This window comes from Erpetoichthys calabaricus, chromosome 8, assembly GCF_900747795.2.
Source record: "Erpetoichthys calabaricus chromosome 8, fErpCal1.3, whole genome shotgun sequence".
NCBI lineage: Eukaryota > Metazoa > Chordata > Cladistia > Polypteriformes > Polypteridae > Erpetoichthys > Erpetoichthys calabaricus.
The window spans coordinates 58,853,282-58,874,247 of record NC_041401.2 but is presented as its reverse complement, the minus strand read 5'-3'; the positions used below and the strand labels follow the sequence as shown (position 1 = coordinate 58,874,247).

The 20,966-nt window shown below is 38.0% G+C and overlaps 1 protein-coding gene across 7 annotated transcripts in view; it reads left to right on the top strand.

The window, feature by feature from the left end:
* Positions 1–20,966, top strand: part of mgat5 (alpha-1,6-mannosylglycoprotein 6-beta-N-acetylglucosaminyltransferase) — a 262,957-nt gene that overhangs the window by 46,445 nt on the left and 195,546 nt on the right. For 4 of the 7 annotated variants that reach the window (XM_051930552.1, XM_028806565.2, XM_028806558.2 and 1 more), the window contains one exon: positions 16,253–16,699. In XM_051930552.1, the coding sequence (XP_051786512.1) occupies positions 16,459–16,699 (241 nt within the window). In that variant the 5' untranslated portion in view covers positions 16,253–16,458. The remainder of the gene's footprint in view (positions 1–16,252; positions 16,700–20,966) is intronic. The other 3 variants (XM_028806564.2, XM_028806559.2, XM_051930553.1) reach the window with 1 other exon arrangement.

Sequence of the window (20,966 nt, the reverse complement as noted above, 5' to 3'; positions counted from 1 at the left end):
TTGTCCTAGTTTTTGCATTTGTAGTTTGACTTTTCATCATAGACGAACTGATCCATTTAGATATGAATTTACACACATTTTAATCTCCTTATTATGTTTTTGAAAAGCAAAGAAATGCAGTAATATGTATAATTAAACTTAATGTCAGCCATCTGGTATTGTTCTTTTTACTTTTTGGATATTCCTAACCCTTTTGCACTCCTGAGCAGGAAGTAAAAAGCAGAATAAATAAGCTTAAGATGTTAGATTGCTCTTTAGGTTAAAAGGCCATACTGTATGTACAAGAAAAGGAGTTAATCACGATTGTTTGAATTTTATTTTTCCAGTTTCAAATAGTATAGCTCATTACTATTTTTTTTTCAAAATGTGGAACAGGGCTTTTCCAACCAACCACAATTAGGTCTTGAACTTGTAAAATGCCATATAATATTGGATCAGTGAAGGTGAATTTTCTATTCAGGGTAACGTCAGAAGGAGTTAGTAAGTGCATGAAGTTCTGTAGATACACCATGGTTATCCGATAGCACAATAAAATTAGAAATGGTATGAATAATTTTATTCTTGGCCATTCATATATGGTATTTAAAATGACATTTAAATAATGATAATATCACACTTTAGAAGGCATTTAAAATTTTACTATATTGTTGAGGCTAGGGGTGTGCGATATTGGCAAAATTATATCTCAACATTTTTTGGGACTTTGACGATAACAATAATTAGACAATATTTTGCATCCCTTAAAAACATGTTGTAAAAGTCTTATTGATCTAGCCTATCTTGATAATAGGATATTAACTGTAGTTTACTAATGAGTAAAATAACACAAAAAAATGAAATCAAAAGTCAAAGTATTACTGAGATCAAACAGTGCAAATATGAGTAAACTATTTCAAAGTGGCCTACAGGATTCACACAAGAATTGCACTTAGACCAACAAAATTATAATGAGAGCATTTTAAACAGACACTTACCTTTAATGCAAACAAGATGTGAATCCAAAAGGAATAACATACTAATCATAATTGAAATATGAGACATGAATATTACAGTGTGGATAAACATAAATTGTTCTTTTGTAAGGTGAATTGTGCAGCATATAAGCAAGACCAAAAATCTGACATACTGTACTATTGTGTAAAAATCTAAAGATCTGTCAAACACTGCATAGGAAAAAAACTATAGCATTTGCAAACAAGTTCTGTCATATATTGCACAAAGATATCAGAAAAAATAAAACAACTGTAAACTTCTACTGAGGAAGCTTAAGTTGTGAGACAGAAACACCAGTCTTTCCATAGCATCTGGCTTCAGAGAACAAATGAGAATGCAATTTTTTAGTGAGTAAAAGTAATTAGTAACTTGTTTCCTGTTGGTTGACATTTATTCAAATCCATTTTATGAGGCAGATCAAATTTTATAGTTCCGTACCAATACGGTATTGCGATTTGTAGCAATTTTAAATGAACTTGGAATGAATCTCTTTTGAGTCATTGTAATACAGTAATCCCTCCTCCATCGTGGGGGTTGCGTTCCAGAGCCACCCGCGAAATAAGAAAATCCGCGAAGTAGAAACCATATGTTTATATGGTTATTTTTATATAATAATAATAATTCATTACATTTATATAGCGCTTTTCTCAATACTCAAAGCGCTATCCACACAGGGAGGAACCGGGAAGCGAACCGACAATCTTCCACAGTCTCCTTACTGCAAAGCAGCAGCACTACCACTGCGCCACCTATCGTGCTTGGGTCACAGATTTGCGCAGAAACACAGGAGGTTGTAGAGAGACAGGAACGTTATTCAAACACTACAAACAAAAATTTGTCTCTTTTTCAAAAGTTTAAACTGTGCTCCATGACAAGACAGAGATGACAGTTCTGTCTCACAGTTAAAAGAATGCAAACATATCTTCCTCTTCAAAGGAAACAGAGAGTAAAGCAAACAAATCAATAGGGCTGTTTGGCTCTTAAGTATGCGAAGCACCGCCGGTACAAAGCTGTTGAAGGCGGCAGCTCACACCCCCTCCGTCAGGAGCAGGAAGAGAGAGAGAGAAACAAAGTCAAAAATCAATACGTGCCCTTTGAGCTTTTAAGTATGCGAAGCACCGTGCAGCATACTTAAAAGCTGCACACAGAAGGTAGCAACGTGAAGATAATCTTTCAGCATTTTTAGAAGAGCGTCCGTATCGTCTAGGTGTGCGAACAGCCCCCCTGCTCACACCCCCTACGTCAGGATCAGAGAAAGTCAGCGCAAGAGACAGACAAAAGTAAGCTGGGTAGCTTCTCAGCCATCTGCCAATAGCGTCCCTTGTATGAAATCAACTGGGCAAACCAACTGAGGAAGCATGTACCAGAAATTAAAAGACTCATTGTCCGCAGAAATCCGCGAACCAGCAAAAAATCCGCGATATATATTTAAATATGCTTACATATAAAATCCGCGATAGAGTGAAGCCGCGAAAGGCGAAGCGCGATATAGCGAGGGATCACTGTATCATTATATGGGTATCCAATTCTTGGTAATTGCACCTGTCTTTAGTTTAAAATGAGCCTAGTTACATCAAGGTATGTTTTTTGTTTCTTCACCTCTTTCCAATTTTCAAGGACATAATACCTAGGTGTATTTTAGGCTTAGAGAGTAAACAGTATGGTCACTGGGGGTCTGCATCTAATTCCTATGTGAATCTACAGTAGTAGGAATATACTGCCTTTGCTTCTAACAATGAGTGTACAAAGCGTGTCTTCTCGAATAGACTCAGTGGTGGGACCTAGGGCACTCACTGGTAGAATGAGATCCTGGGAATTCTCGGAACCTGGAAATTGTTGCTGTGAAAAGAGTGTGGCCCAATTTGTCTAATTCAGCACGCTGTAACTGCAGCCCTACCAATTCCGGAAAAAAGTACATGAACAGTGAAGTATAAATGTTAGAAAACTAAACAATGGTTCTTATTGTACAGTGGCAGACATTTCTTGAAGGACGAGAAAACTGAGTAATCAGTAACCTGAAATATTAACATTGTTTTGAAGAAGATATTATTTTTCAGTTTAAATATTCTATCATCTTCAGGAATTATCAAATATTTAATGATGAAACCACATGCTTCTAACTACAATTGATATTATGCTTCATTCATGACAGAAGCTGTGTATATAAGAAGGAGAAAGTTATGCCAGATTAACAGTGGTCATCCAATGTTATCCTGTGTGTTCACAATTTTATATGTCTTTCCTACATGATTGATTCAAAAGTTGTTTGCCTGTTTAGTTATGTACACATACAAAGCCTTCTGTACGTTATATTATTGGTGTAGACTTGTGATTTAATTATAGTTTATTTTTATGGTTCTTCCCTTACACTTGATGCAACTAGCAAGGGCTCAGCCACTAATGATTTAAGTGGGTTTGTAAACAGAGAGACGGATGGCTGAGTAGCCTAGTTTGTTATATTGCTGTCTGATGTGCACTTTATTAAGTTATGAGTTTTTTTTTACTTTTTGTTTTCCTCATATATTTTTCAAGATTATTCTTGTTATTACAGTCTTATGATTAAAATGATACATCATCAAAATCAATTTTTTTTTTTGCCATATTGTGTTATGCCACTTTTTTGCAGTACCACAGCTAGTGAATAGTTCTTTATTTAGCTTGACAACCTACCAAGTTTAGTTTACCCACTATCTGAGCTTAGTAGCAATGCATGTAATACAGTAGGGCTATTATCAGGGGAAGGTAAGGCACACAAAAAGACAATTGTTGCAGGCAAAGTCTCCATGGAATCCTTTTGTTGACAGATAAATATGCTAAACTTGAGAACAGAGAAATAAGTCATTAACTTGGAGAAAGGGACATGTGCCGAGTATTTGAAGCCTGCTGGTGTCAGATAAGATGTCATCTTGACAGCAGGCTAGATTGTCATCATGTACCATCTTGGCAGCAGAAACATCCCAGGTGAAGACTTGTCCAATAGAAATGTATTTGTGCCCTGATTTGAAGCAAAGCACTATTATGTACTATAGTTTTTATCTTTACAGCAGGACTTATGTTTGCTTGTGTATTATTGGAAGTGGAGGTCTTTATTTTCAGTCATTCTTTGCCAACAAAGTAAAGAAGAGAAATCGGAATATTTTTTTCTGAAAAACATTGTATTAACCTTTGATTTATACAATATTTTTTATCAAATTTCCCTCCTGAACAATTTCAGATATGCTATGTATTAGATTAATAGCAGTTGGCAGACAGTGTCTGTTATTAAAGAACTAGCCATGTGCGCCCAACTACGTTGCGCGTGTTAAAGTTGTCTGTGAAGGGCTCCCTTTTTAAACGCGGCTGCCAGTCGTGAACTGGGCCCTTCGTCGCACAGCATTATGATTTTTTATAAGGGAAACAAAATTACAAAACAAAACCCTTGGACATTGATTCGATAGGAACGGCCTACTCGGAATCACTGTCCGAATAGTAATTATGTGGTGGTGGAAGAGCATTTCTGCTTCTCTCCGTTCACAGTCCGTCTCGTTTTCATGATGCTGTCATTTCCTCTCACGATCTCTTCTCAACCTTCCTCCAATCTCGCTGGTTGCTTTGTGGCAATCCAAAGAGTAAGGAAGAACCAATGCTTCTTTCTTGAACTCCAAACGCCGACTGATGGAAAATCACAGAAGTGTGTCTGACTTATATACTCTGACTGCCGACTCCAAGAAGTGGGTGAACATTCGATTTGGACGAAGTGCTGCCAACGATGGTCGATAGAAACACAAAAAACCACAGTCTCGACAACGAAGCAGGTGTCGACACCAGATCTAAACACAAAGCATGGTGTCGACGCCAGATCTAAACACAAAGAGTGGTGTCTACACTAGATCTAAACACAAAGAGTGGTATCGACAGTGTTTGTAAACAAAAGTAACAACCAAGGTGTTGTGTATTCAGCAGTACAAACAGCATGTAGTCTCCTTTAGTTCAATCCTCTTAAATCACCACACTCCAACCTCATCCAACGATCCTCCCCCTCACTTTCTCTCCTCCTCCATCACTACTGCCCTCTACTGAACACAGCAGGAACACCACACAAGGCAGTGAATTCACGGACAAACAAAGATCAAGACCCAAATGAAGATTATATATAAAGATTAGTGTGGTATAACGGGTCCACGGCTCAAAAAGAGTGGCCGTTTTAATTAATGAATAAATAATGAACACGCTTATGCTGGGGGGTGGGAGCAGGTGTGAGCCGTCTACAGAAGATGCCCTGCCTCTGGGTTGGTGCGAGGCGGACAGCTGTCTGTGCGTTGCCTTGCCAGCACGTGTGGGCAGTCTGATTGCCTTATTATCAGCCCAGGGCGGCAGTCAGGGAATCGCACCTGCAACAGCTCCCCAGCCTATAAAGGGGAGTGCAAGATCAAAAAAGGAAAGAGAAAAAGAACAAAAGAGAGGAGGTTAAACGACAGAGAGAAAGGCAGAATCAGTGGTGAGTCGGTGCTTTGTGAGAATGGAATGCTGTCCCAGGAGGTAGCGTGTGGTCAGCGCTCAGGAGGGGGCACGAAGATTACTCCTGCTGAGCAGCCAGGAGCAGGAGTGATCATTACGCTAAGGAGGATCCTCTTGCCGGGTGGAGCCCGTGACTGCCAGTGGTGGGAGGGTGGCGTTCTTTTGCTTGGTGGAGCCTGGATTGGCAGCGGTAGGCATGGAAGCAGGGTCCAGTGGCTCTCAGTGGGATACCATGGATTGGGCTGTGGGGACACGGGCCAGTTGTGAAGGATGTCTGCGCCTATTGGTGGACATCTCTCCGTGCTGCAAGGTCCGAGCAGTGTAAGCCGGCGTTGGTTTTAAAAGGGAAGCACCGCTGATGAGAATTTTAAAGACTGATGTTTGAATTTTAACCTAGTTTTAATGGATTATTTATTTATTCTGATTTTAACCTCCATTGATACACCTTTTCATGGGTTATTTATTACGAATATGGGAGCACTGCATTTTTTGAGCACGTGTTTTGGATTTGGTTTTTATAATAAAAGCACTGAGCACTTTGCACCTTTCCCTTCCTTCATGTGTGTTTTGTCCTCATCTGCCATGCTCATCCGGTTACATTACTGACAGTGTTGGGTTCAAGAGGCTCCCATTATGGAAGAGGGAGCAAGGAGCGGACCCGCATCATCACAATTAGTTGTGGTGCTTCGTATAAAGAACATTGATGAAAGAGAAATGATGTGAAATATATATGTTCTTTTCTTTGATATCTTAACAGGCAGCCTTTTAGTTCTGTCTATGTCTCAGTTAATGGATGAAATGCATATTATACTGTTACTTCAGTGGAGACATATCTGAGTATTAGAAAATTCTGAAAATGTTAGCTAATCCTTGAAAGGCCTCTTTTTTAACAGGTTCAAAAGTGAGTGTATAAGGTTTAAAAACACACATCTGTTTGGCAAGAGCAAAAGCCAGGCTTTCATTCATCATTCGTCAAGAACCGAGAATGAAATAAAGCATGCTGTTTTGCTCATTTTAAACAAATCAGATGTAGGCAGTTGGTGTCTTGCATAATCATAAAATTTTTCCTGTAACTTTTGGCAGTATGGTTTTATTATTTGAATAGCTTTTTTTTTTTTTTTTTTTTTTTTTAAGAAGAGTGCTGTAAGCTTTATCACCGCACACATGTAAAGATAGATATTAGTATTTTACTAATATCTAAAAAAAATAAAATGTGAACGTACAAAGCATTCCTGTGCTGAATTGGAATCAATGATGCAAACGAAACTTCAGCAGAAAACAACCCCATATTACCTGTTTTTATCATCCTAAGCACAAAGTGCATTCTATACAGTACACTCCCAAAATTCACGGGATTTACATTCCTAGAGCACCTGCGAATTGTGAAAAACCGCGATTTTTTGGATGTGGTTAAAAAAAATATGCCTATTTTTATAGTTTAAACCCTAAGTATGCCCCCAAAACACTTTAATTTAATTTCATACTCAGCTTAATACATTACCTAAAAAAAGAATGTAAAGGTAAACCTGCATACTGTACAGTACTGTACTGATATGTCACCCGCAGTGCTAGAATGTTAAATACCGATGTTAACGCTATATGTACTGTAATTCACGCAAGTGCGTTTTCATTGTCAGAAGCCTTAGAAGGTGCAGGACGTTTTGGTGGCATCTTGGGGCTTTAACCCTTAAACTGCCACATACTTGGGGGTTAATGCATCCCTGGACGCCAAATACTTTTTTGCTGCACTTTAAGTAAACGTCACAATTCACAAAGAAAAAGTGAAAGTTTAATGGAACACATTTTTTTTCATGCAAAGAGCATCACAATTACTGCAACACTGATCATTTTACACACTGCTAATGAACTGTGAAAACTATTTTAAAAACTACTGGAACAATATGTACAAGATGCAACTGACGCCATGGATGAAATTAAGTAAATTACTGAGCCAACTGCGCTTGAACTGGCAGCACGCAAGCACACAGAGGTAAACACTGGAGCTGGCAGGCTAGTGCAGCTCAATCCCAGAGACAGTGAGGCTGCAGGGTGTCACACTTGGGTCACAGAATTGCACAGAAACACAGGAGATTGTAGAGACAGGAACTTTATTCAAACACTTCAAACAAACATGTCTCTTTCAGAAGTAAAACAAGCTCAGTATGCAGTTAGTTCTCAATTAAAAGAATAGGCAAACATGTTAGGGGAGCATAACTAGAGCGGGACCCGCAACAGGAGCAAAGGATGTCTGGGGGAGAAGAGAGAAACAAAGCAATCAGCCAAAAAGGACAGGCGCTGTTCAGGCTTTTAATTATGCGTAGCATCGCACGATAAGCATATCACGCGACCGAGCAGCTGCAAGTAAGCCCAGCAAGTAAGGGAGCAATGTGAAAGTAGTCTATCAGCGTTTTGTAAGAGGGATTTTTTGAGAAGCTTTCGTGTCTTCTAGGGATGCGTTCAGCCCCCCTGCTCACATGGGGCTGGCAGTGGTCATGAGATGGCTGCTCAACGAATGTACAGCACTGCCTGATCAGCTCCTGCGTGCTCGCAAATGGCACTGGGAAACGACTATAGCTGCTTGTGGCGGTTTAAGGGATAAGAGGAACAAAACAGAAAACACAAGAACACTCAGCTGGAGATGCATCACAGTCAATCAGCAACAAGGAGAAATGAATAACGCTGTAGCGGTCTGGTGCCGCTAAGATTCAGACCGTCGAGAAAACTGTGATTTATTTATTTTTATGAGGTAAATTCCAGGGACGCACCCAGCCTTGGCCCGACCCGCACGCACACACAGAGACAAAAGCAAAGCAAACCGGTAATCAAACAGCAAATAAAGAATGTAATGAAAACAAATGAAATAAATGAAAACAACAATACCAACCCTGTTCCCCTTACAGTGATTACACATTAAATACAACAAAGCACCAACAAAACACACACAGTAAATCATGAAAAACGGCAACGGATGAAATGTAATGATGAAAATAGTTAGTCTAGACATCTGCACGTTGAATGGGAATGTAAAGATAGTCCTACCGCTAGTTCCTGAAATGGTGAAGACGGGTAGACGGGTTCAGGAGCGCTTCTTTCTTTGCAGGATGGCCAAGAATCCACTACAATGTACACAGGCATACGGCAGACAATCCAGACGCCAAACACGAAATGATCCAGGACCAAACGAATAAGTACAGGTAGCCCAACAGAAGGCAGACAGAGAGACAGGAACTTGAAACACAAATTACAAAAACTTTTTTTTTTGGCCCCAGCACCCTCAGCAGAAGACCAATCAGAGCCACTGCAGGGACTGCTGGGAGTTGCAGATTCAAATTCTATTGGCTAATTTCACCATCCCAAGCCGCATTTTCTCTACAGTTGCTTCCTGTTCTCTCTACTGTACAGTATTGCCACGAAAAAAGCCATAAAAATTGAGGAGGATATTTGTGGTTTCTGCTAACAATTATTAGATAGGTTCTAAAGAAAAATCCGTGAATGACTGAGGCTGAGAACTCTGAACCGCGACTTCGCAGGGGTCTACTGTATATGTAGTCCTGCAATACCTCAGTCAGTTGACAGCATATTTACTGCATGTGTTACAACTAATGCTAAGATGCTCACAACATTCCTAATGTTCGCGGGTACATTCATCAGATCTGTCACATTCAGCTGTATTTCATATAGCCAGCCTCTATACTATCATAAAGAATTGTTAATTTTTTAAGAGTGAGGCTGTTATCAGTAATTAATTTAAAATGTAAAAACATAGCGCAGTCAAAAAAAGACCAAGTTTTTCCCCAAATAATCTAAATCAAACTGGACAGCAGTTATGAGGAATGTGCATAATTTTTGTGGAGTCACCCCTTTATATTCATAATTCAGCACAGCGATTTGTAGCTCATTATAGTGATTTGTCCAGACATAACTCATTTATATGAATCAGCATTCGGGAGAATGTGTCCTATCTGTTTCATTATTTCTTATAATGAATAATTCTGCTGCATTTCTCGGAACACTGAATTAATGTTTCCATCATAAAGCAGCTCTGTACCCTTGGTTCTTTTAGTTATCACATTCTTTGCAAATCACGGTCACCGTGTTTCTCCATTTTCTCAGTTGGTCTGTTTTCTCAGCTTGGTTTGTCCAAACCCAAGGTGTTGAACTTTGTACTATTATCATAGGGTGCTGCACAGATAACACAATCTACACTTGCTCTTACTGGGATAGTTTAAAGCCTGAAATATACCTAGCTTTATCTCAGATTTTAAGGAAAAAAGTAGACACTATCACTACATGAAACACTGGCGTTATGTGTTTCTTTCACCTAATTTGTTTCCCCTTTATGAGAAATTATTTTATCAAAAAGTGCAAAATATATAAAGGTGCACCCAGTCCTCTGTATTGTTATCTTTTAGCAGATATTTATACTTTGTAATAGAGCTACCTTTCTCATAGAACACACAATCGCAAGGTGCTTTACAAAGCCCAAAATAAAAATATTCAAAGTGTCAAGATTTCAGATTAAATGGATGCTGATACCTTCAAACATTTGGAGAAATTGTGCTGATTCACTATAAAATGAGACACTGTGTGAAAAATAAAATTTGGTTGCTTATAAAAAGAACATAGGTGCCATTTTCCTGGAAATCCTGTTACCTATCAAGAGTCATTGTTAATTAAAAAAAAAATCTTATAAAGGATATCTATAAATGTATATATCTTTGTCATATACTATGTGCCATGCAAAAAAAAAAAAAACAAGTAGTGGTACTGTTTATGGTCAACTAGATGTGCTACATACAGAGAATTGAGTTATAAACATGTCTGGAATAAGTATTGGGGCTGATGTTACTTTATGGGGAGTTCCCCGAGATATATAAACATAAATTTAACAAAGCTGCTAAGACTTCTGCTACAGCAGTAATAACATGCAATTGAGCTTTATCTATGAGTATATTATTATAATTTTTTTTTTTTAACTTTGAAGTGAAAGTAAGTGTCATTTATGGTTAAAAATGAATGTTTTGACATTTTTTCAATTGAAATCAAAACCATAGTGTTTGTACATGCTACATACATACTGTAATTACAAAGCTATTTATTGACCATCCATTCATCTGTCCATTTACAATGTGCAAATATACTACACAAGTATAGTATGTTAATATTCATGCCACATTAAGTGGTTTTGATAACACAGAATCATATATTGCAGAATAATGCAAATCAGAATGAAGGAGATCATAATTTGTTCATAATTTGTGTTTCATGCCTGAAGAAATTACAATCAGAATAGGTGAAATAAATACCAAAGTAGTATGTGGGATATCTAAATTTGTAACAAATGCCATCTTCCAAGTATAAGATCTAAACAAACAGAATAGTACAGAAGATTTTAATGTGTGAATTTTTAGTCTTTTTCGCAGGTGAAATATTGAAAGACATGAAGTATTTACAAAAGGTGTAACCAGGAGTGAGCAATATGGCCAAAAGCAAGCATCTCCATAAAAATAATACACCTTTTTGATTATTAGGATAATTATTACTGTATGCCGTGAATAAAATTTATACGAAAGGTAAAATAAAATAAAATACAATGCCTAGAGAATAGGCAAAGAATCATAAGGTCCCAACAAGGCTTGAATTTTATTTAAAAATGTATGAACATAAATACTGTACATAAATATGAAGAAACAATACTGAAAATAAATGTTTTGCTGTATTCATAGTTTTACATTTTTACAATTAGCATTTTAAACAAATATTTCCCCATAAATCCTTGATTTTTCTGAGGTGAAGCTTAGGTATACAATCAATCCATCCATCCATCCATTTTCTAACCCGTTGAATCCGAACACAGGGTCACGGGGGGTCTGCTGGAGCCAATCCCAGCCAACACAGGGCACAAGGCAGGAAACAATCCCGGGCAGGGTGCCAACCCACCGCAGTAGGTATACAATACTGTTATTAAAAATACAGACTTACTATACGTAATACTATACGTAAAACCAAAATAATTTTTCCTTGAAGACAAGCTATAAATCTAACTGCATTAAAAGAAAGCAACATACCCCAAAAGGAGTTAAGAGAGACAAAGGAAAATTTCAAAACAAATCAGATCAAACAGGTTGGGTATTTCTGATCCAAAATTCTCCATAATCTTTAACATTTTAAGTGCTGACATGATGCCACAAATGAAAAATTCCACATCTGACCTCACTTGCCCATGTGGGTATTTAAACTTTTCGCTTCCTCAGAGTTGGGTTAACTGTAAGCTTTGCAAGAAACAATGTTAACTGAACTGTTTCTGACCTTAGTAAAACAAGTGTGCTTTTTGTCAGTAATTTCTTCATCAGACCTTTTCTGTGACTGTAATTTGAGTCTTCAAATTTTATTTTGCTTCCAGCTACTGAAAGAATCTGTATTAGAAATAGTAAGAAATGGCATATTTCCAGTGACAGCTTAAAGGAGTGCTACCAATGTTGAAGCAGCTGTCAAAATTGAAATTTTAAAGACATTAAAATAAAACGATGACATCTTATTGGCTGAGCAAGAAAACATACAGTAACTATTACTATTTGCTCTAAAGGGCAGAGCAAACCTGTGGCCACATTTTAGAAACTAGTTTGAGAATATAAGAATCAAAGTAAAAAGAGACCATGATTGTATTGCATTCCATACTATTCTATCTATTTGAATACAAACCTATAAATGATGTTATTAGATATTGTAAGACAAAGGACTTGGTGAGTAAATAGTAGCATGTGGAAGATGTGATTAAAGTCAATCTGGAGATCTGCTTATGTTGGGATGTCATGATTTTTAAGGTTTAGATTAATTATTCACATTTTTACACCTGATGCATGTGTTCGTGTCACTTTCTGCTTGTTTAACTTGCACACATTTATTTGATTGCTGTAGTACAGTATGACTGTATATTCATACTTACTCATGACAACAAACTTAAACTGCATATGTTAGGGTTATAGTAGTATCCTTGTGTAAAACCATGTAGAGAAAACAGAAATTGATTTTTAATTATATTAAATTTTATTTTTTAGAGTAAGAGTTAAAAATAATCTTGCAATTATATTATGTGTAGTTTACTTAATGCATAAATGACATGAGTAAAGTTATTTTAACAGCAGTAATACTATATACTTGAATAATAATGAAATCTACAGCCTGCAGGAGTAACTAACAAACAGAAGTATAGTATCTAGGGATGATTATAATGTGCAATGCATGTGGATGTTTGTACTTAACCTTTGTATGCTTTTGTCAGTGTGCTGGATTAGTAATTAAGGTTGATCATCGATGCTCCCGACATATATTCTAAGTGTATAATTTATATTTTTAGTTGAACCTGTCAGTGGATAGTGATTGGGGGTTTAGAGTTGGGTGATTAATTGTTGAAAGACTTGGAAGAAAAGAAGGAGATAAGAAGGAATTCTGTCATGATTGTTGGTTAGAAAAATGTGTGTACATGTGTAGATGCAGTAGATCTGGAAAGTATCTGGAGTTTCTAGTGTATGGTAAGAGTATCTGTCTGATTTGCTTACACATTTGTTAAGTAAAATATTCTTTGTTAATTTTTGTATTGAATATGCGATTAGCATTAATTTTAAAGATATCCTGGAGATCTGCATTTAGAAATTGCTACCAGGGCAAACTGATAGAACATTCCAGTTTTGTAACTGGGAATGATGCTCTTCAGTGAAAAATAGAGTGATTGTTTATTAAAGATATTTGTGTTAATAAACTGTATTTTGTAGAAGTCTTCTGTTTAATAAGGATGCCTGCAAGTTACTATAGACTGATTTGCCTATTCTGATTAGAGCAAACTTGAAGATGCAGGGGTCGGGGGTGGGACGGCAGGTTCAAGCACATGCGTTACTTTTCATGGTGACAAGGATTTATGGAATGAAAGTGCATGGAAGTTGGCTTACGCATGGTTTTGTCCATCTGAATTTTTTTGTGCATATGCACATTTCTGCTTTTGTCTGTAAGCCATGTTTTAGTGTGAGTTCTACGCACAGCGTTATGCATGAGGCCCCCAACCTTTACAGAAAATGCCAATCTGGTTTTGTGTTTGAATTTTAGGTTTCAAACAACAAACCAGGGAGTTTATTCTTTGAACCCAGACAGATGGGTGTCATTTTCAGATTGTCTGCTCACCAGTTGTCTAGTATTATGAAAACATGGGTTATCGCTCTATTTTAGGCCAATGAAAGCCATGTAATCCTGCAGCTATTATTTTTTGGAAAGTAATGCCATTTAACCCTTCCTAAGTTGCCTTGGATAAAGACACTTGGAAGAAATGGAGCATCAGTCTTTGGTTGGGTGAGAGAATTATCAGAGCCTTTGTTGTAATCTGCTTGGAGATTGTACTTAGAGCACTGATCTGAGTTGCCAGTGTTACAGAAGGCCATAGTTCAACCCACAGAAACCTGTGACATGTTCTGTATGTGTATCCTTCAGATGAAACGTCAGTGTAAGAGTTTGCAAGTATTACACTTTGTTGCAGGTCCTTAATTGCAAAACGTATCCCACATTTAGAATGGGAATTTACTTGACAAGTGACAATAAATGCAGATTACATTATATCCATCCATCCATCCATCATCCAACCCGCTATATCCTAACTACAAGGTCACGGGGATCTGCTGGAGCCAATCCCAGCCAACACAAGGCACAAGGCAGGAAACAAACCCCGGGCAGGGCGCCAGCCCACCGCAGAGATTGCATTATATGCTTGCTCAAAACTTGGTCAGAAAGGTTTTAAAAAGACTTACATACAGATCAGTGAAAAAGACTACACTCCTACCTAAACACACAAAGATCGAAACTGTGCACAGCACAGACCTATGGGATACTTGTCTAAAGTTTGATGAAGTTCCACATATTCTTAAGTTGAGAGCAGAAAAAAGACTGGAAAGGAAAAGTACTAAGAAGACCTATAGAGCCATGCACATGTCCATTGTGTGGGCTTTCAATTACTACTTTTAACTCCCAAAAGCATGTGTCTGGGATATCTGCATTCATAAAATTAACTCCCCATAAAACAAATAATCTCATTGGCTATCCAGTGCTGCATCCATTCAAAAATCTAGTTGTAAAACAAAATAGTTCTCTATTGATTTATTTAAAACAGATGGAAAAACGAAGTAAAGAATTTCTCAAAACATTAAAAAGGAAAGGTTGCGGTTGAATGTTTAGCTGCATTTAAAATTGAATTGTCTCGGTTCAATGCCGCCACCACCCACTGGCCACCCCTTACCAGTTGGTGAAATTCAAATGTACCTTATGAAGCAAGTAGATAAATGTCTGATTAAGTTATCTGCTTTCTCTGAAAAAGAAACCCCTAAATAGTTAATGCCAAAAAATCCTCTGAAACATTTAAACAATGGAAACATGGTTTACTAAAATTCTTTCAAACTAACTAAGAAGAAAACTCAGATATTGCTAAATGTTTAAATGAAGCAAGGTAGTATTTTGTACAAATCCAGAGTTTATCTGCATTTAACCAGAAATTGTGTCTTCTCATTCAGATTTGAAACAAACATTTTATAGAACTTTCATAAATTGTTACTTGTATGACAATGCTTTGATACTCTTGATACTTTTAATATTTTCTGTAGTGATATGTCTGTTTATGAACCCGTTTTCTAGTTTTTTTTGTTTTTTTTTTGATACATTTATAGGAAACTGAAACTTTTTCTGGCAGGGGCACCAGCCTTGGAATTGGCATGTTCACATGGTCTCACTTGTACTTTTGTACTTTTGATGAACTTTTGTAATTTACCAAATACTTATTTTCCACCATAATTTGGAAATAAATTCTTTAAAAATCAGACAATGTGATTTTCTGGATTTTTTTTTCTCATTTTGTCTCTCATAGTTGAGGTATACCTATGATGAAAATTACAGGCCCAGATTTTGGTTTTTTTTAAATAAATGAACAAAATATTCAAAACTGTTTTTGAATTCTGTTCAGTTTTAAATGCTCCATGATTAGTTAAACCGCTTCAACTTTTACATTGTCCATTTTAATAAATAATTTCTTTAATTCACATTTAATTCACACTTTTCTGTTAGTTTATTCTTTTGCTTTTCAAAGCAGTTGAGAATATGAGACATTCATCATATTGAGTCATTGATGTTTTAGTAGAGAAGATGAGACCCAAGTTGAGTAAATTGAATAAACATTCCCCAGTAACTGTTGTTAACTTGCCTAAAAGTACGTCTCCTTATCAATACCACATGAACAAAGCAATCAGGCAAACTAGTATTACAGTTATGGGTACAACTAGTCCTTGAAGCTGGTAACTTTAGCAGAGACTGGCATGGATTCTCTTTGTAAAGAAAAAGGTAAAAATTAAAAAAAAAAGAAAAAGTTAAATCTTTCCTTCTTATTGATTATTGCCTTTATCAGAATTTGCTGCCAGAAACATTTTTTTACATTTAGATACAAAACTTTCAAGCAAAACAGGAAACATATTTTATTGTACTGTAATAGTTTTTACTTTTCCTATTTATAAACCAAATCTGCAAAATAAAAAAATGAAGCATGGGTTGCCTTATTGTTCTTTTAGGATTTGTTAAGCTAGCTAATTAGAAAAGTACTTTTCATTTTTTTTCCCTGTATTTACCTGATTAGAAGTTTATGTTCATTGTATTATAAAGAGGTTATGCCTGTGAAATCTATAGGAAAATGGACTACTGTTGCCTTAAGGCATCCTGTTTATTGTTTCTTTTTCTTCAGCAGGATGGAGCTTTGTGCCACTGGAAATCCTGCTGAGTGATTAAGACCAGGATCAATGGATGTCAGGGACAAACTGGATATACACGTAGCAGACCTACAGCTGTTGTAAACATGGATTGGTTACCCTGTTTGGATCCCAAAGGCATTTTCACAAGCCCCTTGTTTTAATGTAGTTTGATTTCCTAAAAACATTTCTACATCTCAGTATGGGAATGTTCCATCCCTGGAAGCTCTCTTCCCAAAAACTTGGATTTTTCCTTGTAACATTCGGCTTCATATGGGGAATGATGCTACTTCACTTTACTATTCAGCAACGGAGTCAGCATGAAAGTAGTAGCATGCTTCGGGAACAGATTTTGGATCTCAGCAAACGCTATATCAAAGCACTTGCAGAGGAAAATCAAAATGTTGTGGATGGACCCTATGTTGGGACAATGACAGCATATGGTGAGTCCTTGTAAAACTTTTAATAGTCTACCAAAATTCAATAGTTAATTTATATTAAATGTAATAGGGAAGAAAGCAGTTAATTTATATTAAATGTAATAGGGAAGAAAGCAGTGAAATTCAAATGCAAGACATATATTTTTCCAACTTCATTTTACATTTCAGTTTTATTTAATAGAATAGAATTATTTCATTGTAGGCAGTGGTTTTAACTAGCTTGTTTTTGTATACAGCACGCACACACACACAAGCCCTTACTGTTGACCACATGGTTGACAGCACATTTCAAGGAGACATCATTGTCTAGAGAGCAGCCCAGACTCCTAATGATGTAGTTACGAGAAAGGCGTATTATGTGCTCTGCGGTTTTGTTTTAGAATTTTCTTTGAATAATGAATTGTTAGGCTTGATGTACATTGTGGCTGTTGTAGTTTTATGTCATTGAAATTGCATGTTTTGTACTAAGGTAGTTATTCAATAATCTATATATATAATTCACTAAGCCGCCGACAAGTAGCCACCCATGGAAAGCACGCACCGCCGACAAGTAGCCACCCATGGAAAGCACGCAAGACAGCCACGCCCACCAACTCTAAGACCATTGGATACGACAACAACTTGTAGAGCCACGCCCACCAACTCGGATGCAGCAACTCACAGAGCAGAGCGTCATTCGCGTTCGTCTCTGCTACACTCCACATTTATTCTGAAGAAGTATGTTTGTCGCGGATGTGAATCGCTGTATGCGGCATGTAGAACAGTTTGCAAGGGGTATCCCATGGTCTTACAGTTGGTGGGCGGGTCTCTGTTAGTTGCTCTTGCGAGGTTCAGTCTCTCCATGTGCATTTCCTGTGTGACACACACACACACACACACAGAGGCAGCTCGAGAGAGAGAGCCGCACACACACAGGCAGCGCCAGAGAGAGACAGACGCGCACACACACACAGAGGCAGCGAGAGAGAGAGCCGCGCACACACACAGGCAGCGCCAGAGAGAGGCAGAGGTACACACACAGGCAGCGCGAGAGAGAGAGACAGATGCACACACACAGGCAGTGCCAGAGAGAGACAAACACACCCACACACACAGGCAGCGCCAGAGAGAGAGCCGCGCACGCACACAGGCAGTGCCAGAGAGAGAGCCGCGCACACACACAGGCAGCGCCAGAGAGAGGGAGACAGATGCACACACACAGGCAGCGAGAGAGAGAGCCACGCACGCACACAGGCAGCTGTTGTTCAAGGTTTTCTCAGTGTTATTCAATGTTTTTACATTTAGTTTACTATTACGCTGTGCATTTTATGGTTTAATTAACTATATTTGTGCTTAAAAACTTACAAAAATATATATTTACATACAGTTCGTATGGTCTGGAACGGATTAATTGTATTTACATACAATCCTATGGGAGAAATTGCTTCGGTTCACGACCAAATGGTTTACAACCAAGAGTTTGGGAACGAATTATGGTTGTGAACCGAGGTTCCACTGCATTCTTTTCGGTTATGACGCATGACCGCGTCCACCATCGCAAACTGTTTTACACGCCATGGTCTTAGAGTTGGTGGGTGGGTCTCCGTGAGTTGCTCTTGTGAGCGGGCACATGACCAGGAGGTGTGTATGCTTCGAGAATGAGGGTGGACGCGGCAGGACCATCTAAGAAGAGGCATGTTTGTCGCGGATGTGATTCTCTGTATGCAGCGTGTAAAACAGTTTGCGAGGGGTATCCCATGGTCTTAGAGTTGATGGGTGGGTCTCTGTTAGTTGCTCTTGCAAGCGGGCACATGACCAAGCAGTGTGTATGCTTCGAAAGCAAGGGTGGACGCGAAAGCACCATCTAAGAAGAATCATATTTGTCGCGGATGTGAATCGCTGTATGCAGCATGTAAAACAGTTTGCGAGGGGTATCCCATGGTCTTAGCAGTGTCTATGCTTCGATGTGAATCGCTGTATGCAGCGTGTAAAATGCTGTATTGTATGTTGCCCTCTCCAGAGTAACATCTTTTCATTCACCTACAGTTGTATCCTCAAAACCAACCACATTTGGTGTTCACCCATCAATAATAATTATGCGGCGTATGCTACGCCGCGGGTTGGCTAGTATAATTAAATATAGTAATTTAATTTAATATAGTTATTTAATAAACTGCAATATGTAGTATAAGTGAAAGGCATATCATTTTTAGATTGTGTTGAAATATTAACTTCCCAAGTATTTTAATGGCATGATTATGTAGTGGTGTTAAAATGTTAAATAAAAATATTTTTAAAAACATAACTCAATCCCTGTTATAATAATAAACGGGAGTGTATGTTTGTACTTTCTTTTGAACGTTTTCTTTTCCTGTATTGTATTTGGCTAGTGCTCCATCATTGCAAACCTCCATGTTTATTTTCACATTTGCCAATGGCAAACACCATTTCCTCCTCATTTAGGTGGCCGTTCCTTTATCAGGAAAATATTACAGCATGAAATGCTACTTCTCTGGAACTCTTGAATAATTTCAAGTACAGTAATCCCTCGCTACTTTGCGGTTCACTTTTCGCGGATTCACGACTTCGCGGGTTTTTAAATACAAGTGATTGCCCGCCTATCGCGGAAGTTATGTTCCAGACCCATCAGCAACAGGAGAAAATCCGCGATATAGAAAGACCATATAAATAAACATTTTTATAGTTTAAGCCTTAAAATTCCCATCCCACATGCTTTAAACACATGTAAACTTATAAAACACACTTTGTTAACACATATGATATGTGGATGTCGGGCTAAGGATATGAGTAACATCTCACTATTATAAAACATTTTAACTTCAAGCAAGACAAGACAGTGAGACAGGAAAATAGATGATGTACAGGCTTTTAAATTATTGACACGCAGAGCGACAAGCAGCACAAAGCCAGCACAAAGTCCACTTCACCTTAGCGTTCATTCAGCTCCCCACCTCCTTGACAATGCGAAGTGGCAGGAGCTTACTGCGCCTCCGGGGAGGGGGGTTTGAGCGAACTTGCGTTCAGCCCTCACACCCCCCCACTCCTCCTCCTCCTTCCGAACATGCAGAGCGACAAGCAGGCATTTTGGCAGAAGCAGCACAAAGTCCATTTCTGCTCAGCGTGAGTTCAGCTGCCCCCCTTCACAAAGCGAGTGCAGACACATCGATGTCTGATCTCTGCGTGCAGTGTGCAGTGTTGGTCTGCGGTGTTTAAGAATGCAGAAAGTGTTTAAGAGCATAGGAAGTGTTTATAAGAGTGTGGGAAAGGTTAACAAGAGAGTGAGAAAGGTTTATAAGAGTGTGGGAAGGGTTTATAAAGCCTTAAAATATGTATAAATCATTAAATAAATATAGATCGCTACTTCGCGGATTTTCACCTATCGCGGGGTGCTCTGGAACGTAACCCCCGCGATAGGTGAGGGATGACTGTATGAAAAATAATGCAAAAATATTTTTATGGTGATCATATTGTTTTAAGTGCAAATTGAAAACTTGATATTTAGATATCCAGAGTGCAAAATACCAGCAGTTTTGAAGCCATTACTACCATTGCCACTGTCTGCTATTTTACGGTTTGTAGAGTGTAGTTAACAGCTGTTAAATCTCCTATGCCTTATTACTTTGTGGAATATTCAAAAATCAAGCAGATTAATAATAATAATTCATTACATTTATATAGCGCTTTTCTCAGTACTCAAAGCACTGTCCACACAGGGAGGAACCAGGAAGCGAACCCACAGTCTTCCACAGTCTCCTTACTGCAAAGCAGCAGCACTACCACTGCGCCACCCGTGAGGACAAGAAACAGATCATAGTAGAGCCTGAAATTTACTATATTTGCAGCTATTCTTCTGTTGAATATTCAAAAAAAAATTTAGTGGCATGAGTTAGCCTTTTCATTTTCTCATGAACAGAGCACGGTCAGACCTGAAATTAAGGGAATCCCACTTAGTATAACTCCCACCTAATCCTATATAGAAACTTACCCAGTCATACCTATTCATAAATGTTTCATCCTAGTTAAGCCCACAAGCTAAAAGTATCAGTCTCCTATTTATGTTATGGATAGGCTTGTAGGTTTTTAAGCTCCTGTTAGCCTTGTAAAGTTTCACACAAAACCAGTTTTAGTTCTGCTTGTCTCTATACTTTAAAGAATAAAAATGGGTCTTAAGAGTGCAACAGAAACACATGGTTATAATAAAGTTTCCATCCATCCATCCAACCATCTAGTCCAGAGTACTAGGTTTGAATTCCAAGTCATACTTTTTTAG